Source organism: Aegilops tauschii, chromosome 2, assembly GCF_002575655.3.
Source record: "Aegilops tauschii subsp. strangulata cultivar AL8/78 chromosome 2, Aet v6.0, whole genome shotgun sequence".
NCBI classification, from domain to species: Eukaryota; Viridiplantae; Streptophyta; class Magnoliopsida; order Poales; family Poaceae; genus Aegilops; species Aegilops tauschii.
In genome coordinates, this window is record NC_053036.3 from 328702497 (window position 1) to 328708496 (window position 6000).

Sequence of the window (6000 nt, forward strand, 5' to 3'; positions counted from 1 at the left end):
GGAGTGGGGGAGCCAACTAGTAACAAACAGTGCAACGCCTAAGGGCTAAACGCTGCACATTACATGTGTGGCGCCTAGCTCGGAGGCGCTGCACTGCTGGGTGTGGCCCAGGGGCTGCCACGGTGGACAGAGGTGCAACGCCCGAGAGCTAGGCGCTGCACCGTAGGGTGTGGCGCCTGCGTGTCGGGCGCCACTCAAAAAGGTCAGCTACGTGAAATAGTCTTACAGGCACTTCATTTTGTGAATTCATTGCGTCCATAGGTCAAAATTGTCAAATTTACCGCGAGTCGGCCCACCAGTATGCACACACGACACAATTGACGAATGATATTCTTCTCAAAAAAAAATTGACGAATGATATTACCCTAAAAAACTTTGACCAATCATAAAAAAATGCATATGTCCCTAAAAATTAAGCATAGTTATTTTTCATTGTGTACTTATTCAACTTCATCATGTGCCTCAAGAACAGTCCTTAGGTTTTTTTTAGCGGTAACAGTCCTCGGTGTGTCCCAAATCCATCGTTTCAACTCAATCGTGAGTATTTTAAAACCTAGAAGGCTATTGAAACGATGGAGTTGGGCCTGGTTACCCCAAAAAAATTGGCCTATTTAGTTGTCTGGGCCACATCTGATTCCTGACCCGAATGAATCTCAAAGTAACAATGAGTCTGGCTCGCTAGAGTTGTTTTTAAATACACGGTGAAAATTCTTAAATACCAGATGAATATTTTTAAATTGACAGTGAACATTTTTATGTATGATGAATCTTTTTTTAATACATAATGAACATTTTTTGTACACACAATGAACATTGTTGAAAATGAATGATAGACTATTTTTTAATATCCCCAAAACATATTTTTAAATACACGATGAACATTTTTTAAACACAACAAACACAAAGATAGAACCATGCATATGTTAAGAATAGAAATATATCATATAAGTGATGAACAGGAAATAAAGTAGAAAAGAAAAAATAAATAAGTTTTAAAAAAATGAGTTTATATTATGTAAAAAGAAACAACACAAAGGAAAAAGAAAAAAAGGCAAATGAAATTAGAAAAAAACGGTGAAAAAACTCTAGTTCCTAAATAGACCAAAAGAAAACAGTAGAAAACGGAAACAACGAATTGACGAAAGAAAATCGCTCGTTGTTGGGTCATACACAACACGACCATATCCAACTTGAGTAGTAGGAGTTAATCTAATCTACCTATGCCATATCCAACTTGGTAGTACTGTTGTATGTATATCATCATGGCCTAATTACACTATTACAGTGTCATCTCAGCAGCTGAACCTAGCTTAGCTTACTGTGGAGTGCAGCTTGTCAAATCGACATCATCGTCAATCGATCTATGGTGTTAGAAATCCATCCATGCATCCGAGCAGAGAAGAAAGAAGCTGGCTACACCGTGGATGCTGAGAAGGAGGATGCCCCGGCGGAGCTGGCGATGGACCTGTCCCGGCGGTCGTCGCTCGACTTCCTTTTGATGGCCCTCTTGGCCTCCTCCTCCTTCATGTCCACGAACGTTATCAGATCCCTGATGCTCCTCAGCCGCTCCGGCCGCCGCACCGGGAACTCCTCCGGCGGCGTTCCACCTTCGCCATCGCCCTGGTTGTACTTGCCGTACTGGCACAGTATCCTGGTGAAGAAGATGACCAATGCAATGAAGCAGGCGACGCCGGAGATGAGGAAGAGTCCCCAGAAGCTGCTGAGGTTGAGCCTGTCGGCCGCCACGTCGCCGCCCTGTGACGAGTCGCACTGCCCCGGGTTGAGCCACTTGTCGTGGATCCGCTGCAGGTCGCCGTTCTCCGACAGCGTTAGGATCGCCGTCGACAGGTCCACCGCCAGAGGTGAGTCCCGCTGGAACGCCTGATATGATGCATTGATCGATCAATCAATCCATTCAGCAACAAAACAGAGCCATTGATGGGAAGAGATGCAGAGTTTTAGTTTGGATCTTACGAATCCCCATCCGCTCTTGGTGAATTCTTGTCCGACGGTCTTGAACTGGCAGTTGGTGGAGAGGAAGAGGTCGACGTAGGGCAGCTCGTCCACGATGGCAGCGACGCCCCCGTTGCGCGGGCCGAGCTGGAGGCTGGTGGCGTAGTCGTCGATGGCAAGTTCCTTGAGTCGGGACTCCGGCACGTTGAGCTCCTGCATCATGTAGCTCTTGGCGAAGGATCCAACCTGGTAGCCGATGGGGTCGGCGCTGGCGAGGAGGCCGTCCAGCCCCTGGATCCCCGTCGACAGCTGCTGCACCGTCAGGATGGACGTCAGGCTCGCCGTGTAGCTCGAGTTGATGATGAGCACCACGAACAGCCAGATGATGAGCACGAAACGACCCAGCGAGCTCACAGTGTTCTCCCCTGCAAATGATTGAACCACCATTGATTTATCAGTCGGAGCTTCATCTCTTGGGAAGGAACGCAGAGCGACGGAAGCAGAAGCCAGATAGTATATAGCTTACTGTGCGCGAAGAACATTGTTGAGAAGCTGAACCAGAAAATGGTGACGAGCTGCTCGCGTGGGGATCCGCGGAACTCCGGGTTGAAGCGGTGCTCGAGAATCCAGACGACGGCGCCGACGAAGAGGAAGAAGGCGCCGGTGACGGCCCACATGCCCAGCGTGAAGGGCTTGAGGAAGGCCCACGCGTTGGAGCTCTTCTCCTTCACCGGCGACACGATCACCAGCCCGGACTCCACGTACGGCTGCGTGAAGTCCACCACCCGCGTCCGGTTCGTCACGATGGACACGTCGCCCACCGCCGCGTCGAACACATTGTTCGCCACCTTGTTCACGAGGTCGCTGTAGTCGGGGTTCTTGACGCCGTCGCCGAAGAGGATGAAGGACACGGGGACAGGGTACGGGAGCAGTGCCACGGCGGCCTTGAACACGTCGATGCAGTACCCGCTCGCGCCGTCGGGGCCGCTGTCCTTGGACACGAACTGCTTCTGCGTCGTCCTGTACGGCACGCCGATCCTCAGCGGCCGGCCGTTGTTCGGGAACACCCACCCGCGCGGCGGCGATGTCGTCTCCCCAGGCCAGATCACGCTGTACAGCCGCTGCTCCTGCTGCTGGCTGCTGTTAGTTTTGATTCGGAGTGGAGTGGGCGCGGCGACGGACAGATGCGAGTGGTTTGACCAGTAGCCGACCCGCCGGACGCCCGTGCCGCCGACGTTGAGGACCTCGTAGGCGGGGTCGGCCAGGCTCCTGCCGTCCGCTGAGAACCGCACGCCGCCGGTGACGCCGGTGAAGTTGGCGAGCATCACCTTGTGCAGCAGCTGCTCCCCCTGGTCGAACACTCTGAGCGTGTCCAGCCGCAGCGTGCTGGTCCCGTTCACCTCCTGCTGCAACCTCGGGTCGGCCGAGAAGGTGACGTTCCCGCCGTCTTCCAGGAACTCGTCGATGGCGCGGGCCGCCATCCACACGGCGTCGTACGCGGCGAGCCCGAACGCGTTCAGGGTGGCGGTCCGGTTCAGCTGGGCTGTGGCGAATCTGGAGGTGAGCGACCTCTTGGCGCCGGAGTCCGGGGTGTACTGGCGGAGCGTGACCACGCCCTGTACGAGGCTCATCGCCCTGGGATTGGGCGGCCGCGTTGAGTCCAGGGCGGCGGCGAGCCAGTCGGTAGCGATCCAGACGTAGCCGGAGGCCATCATGCCGAGCGACCGCGCGGCGGCGAAGACGGCGAGCCCGGAGTCCGGGTTGACGTGGACGACGCAGACGCGGGACTCCATCATGGTGACCCGCACGAGCAGGTCGGCGATGGCGGCTTGGTCGGCGTCCGGAGGGAAGGGCGCCTTGAAGGAGACCTTGGCGCGCTTGGCCTCGAGCGCGTCACCGAGGGCGTCGACGCCGCCGCGGCCGTAGTCGTTGTCGACGTAGATGACGGTGACCTCCCTCCAGCCATAGTAGGTGACGATGTCGGCGACGGCGGCCATCTGGGAGGAGTCGTCGCCGCGGGCTGCGCGGACGAAGTAGGGGTACTGCGCGGAGGCGAGCGCCGGATCGGTGGCGGCGAAGGAGAGCAGCGGGACGTGGAGCTCGTTGACTACGTGCGACACCACGTGGGCGATCCCCGACGACTGCGGTCCCACCACCGCCACCACCTTCTTCTCCATTAGCTGCAGCGCTGCAGCAGCAACACCAACACAGGTCAGTGTCAACTCAACTGCGATCCTCACAAAGTGGCTATGCTCTTCTACCATGCTTGATTAATTACTACTGCACGTTGTCAAGAAAAATGTTCAATGGCGATGGCACGGAACAGGGTATTTTCTGACTAATCCGTTGTCAAGAAAAAACATGTTTATTATTTTAAAAAAATCGTCATGCAAAGTTCATGTGGAGAGATCCAAGGCAGTAGGCAGGCTCCACCTCCACCTCCACCTCCACGAGAGTCAACTGAATGAGGGAGAGAGAGAGAGAGAGAGAGAGAGAGAGAGAGAGAGAAGCAAAAGAAAGTGGATGCATACAGGCCAACAACAACTCGCGGAGGGAGATTAGGAATCTCTAAACACAAATCTAATTGTGGAATCAAAGTTCGTGATGAGGACTAGTATTCGCTAATCTGATCGCAGCAAATATTTTGGGGGTATTAGAACTGTAGGAGGATTCTTTTTGTTTTGGCAAGAAGAAGAAGAAGAAGAAGAAGAAGAAGAAGAAGAAGAAGAGAGTAGCTACTACCTTGGATGGTGCCGACGAAGCCGCTGCACTTGGTGTCCTGTGCGACGAGGCTGAGGTGCGTCCCCCTGAGGACTCTGGCGTCGCGGTTGACGTCGGCGACGGCGAGGTCGATGGCAGCCCTGGCGGACCTCCCGATGACGGAGTCGAAGGTGAAGAGGGCGCCTATGGAGACGTTGGCCGGCCTGGCCGGGCGGGCGAGCGCCACAAGGCTGCAGAGGCAGAGGACGCGGAGCAGAGCCGAGCCCATCTCACCTCGCCTCGCCTCTTGTGGAGCTACGCGTACGGCTATCGCCTGAGAGTGGGAGATATATCAAGGGAGGAGGGCAGGAACTCCACCCCATCGGCCAGCCATACGATCGAACGGATGGAGAGAAGAATTCCAGAGGAGAAACCAGAGCGGAGGCAGGGAGGATCGGGGGGAGCAAGGTGACAAAAACGGCGTGATCCTGACCGGTGAAGAGCAGGAAAAAGATTCGACGGCGAGGAAAAAGCAGTGGCGTGGGAAGGCGCAGGGGGGCGGGGCGGCCTCGCTCGGCTCTGATTGATTCGTACGTACAATACTACTGGCGCTGCTTACAAGTACTACTGGGAAATGCGAGTTGGACGGAGACGACAGAGAGAGATACCGATGGAGACGTCGGCCGGCACCAGTCCTCTGTTGACTGCTCTGCTCTGCTCCCTCACAATAATCTCGAGCAAAACGTGGATGCTCGTCAGATGAAGCAAGCAGAGATGCGGTTGGGCGAATCTATTATCGACTACGTCTCCACTACTGCAAATGGCATTCGGTTCAGGGTTTCACGTCACCCATGCAGTGCATTGAGGTAAATACACCAGGAGTCATAGAACTTGCACGTGACGGTCAGTTTGGTGCACAAACTTGTAAAATACGTGTTTCTGGTCATCAAACTTGCACAAACGTTCATATACGGTCACATTCCATGTACGCAGACATATCTGTGGCCTATGTGGCATGCCAGCATGGCCAGGGCCCACTGTAAGCCCGCGACGCATGGTAGATCTGCATGCTTTTTCTTTATTTACGTATTATGCACCTATTTTTTTAACTTATTAAGCCCCTAAAATAAAATGATTTTTTATTTACGTATAAAGCCCCTAAAATAAAATGGAAAAACAAGGGGTTCGGTTACAAACTAGGGACGTGCCCCTACTAGGCTCAGGTTAACAACCACCAAACCAATGACCATTCATGTATAGGTAGCACGAATAATTTTTATATCATATAAACACGGCCGAAAAATCAATTTTACAAGAAATGTAACCCCAAAAAAGGGAGCACTGTGG

General features: G+C 53.5%; 1 protein-coding gene across 1 annotated transcript; it reads right to left on the bottom strand.

Moving 5' to 3' along the window:
- Positions 1–1135: 1135 nt before the first annotated feature.
- Positions 1136–5373, bottom strand: LOC109740197 (glutamate receptor 3.5). The gene is made up of 4 exons (XM_020299235.4): positions 4696–5373; positions 2480–4141; positions 1975–2378; positions 1136–1881 (listed from the first exon to the last, which is right to left on the bottom strand). Exons 1-4 carry the CDS (start codon positions 4940–4942, stop codon positions 1414–1416), a joined length of 2781 nt encoding a protein of 926 aa, XP_020154824.1. The 5' UTR covers positions 4943–5373; the 3' UTR covers positions 1136–1413.
- Between the last annotated feature and the right edge of the window lie 627 nt (positions 5374–6000).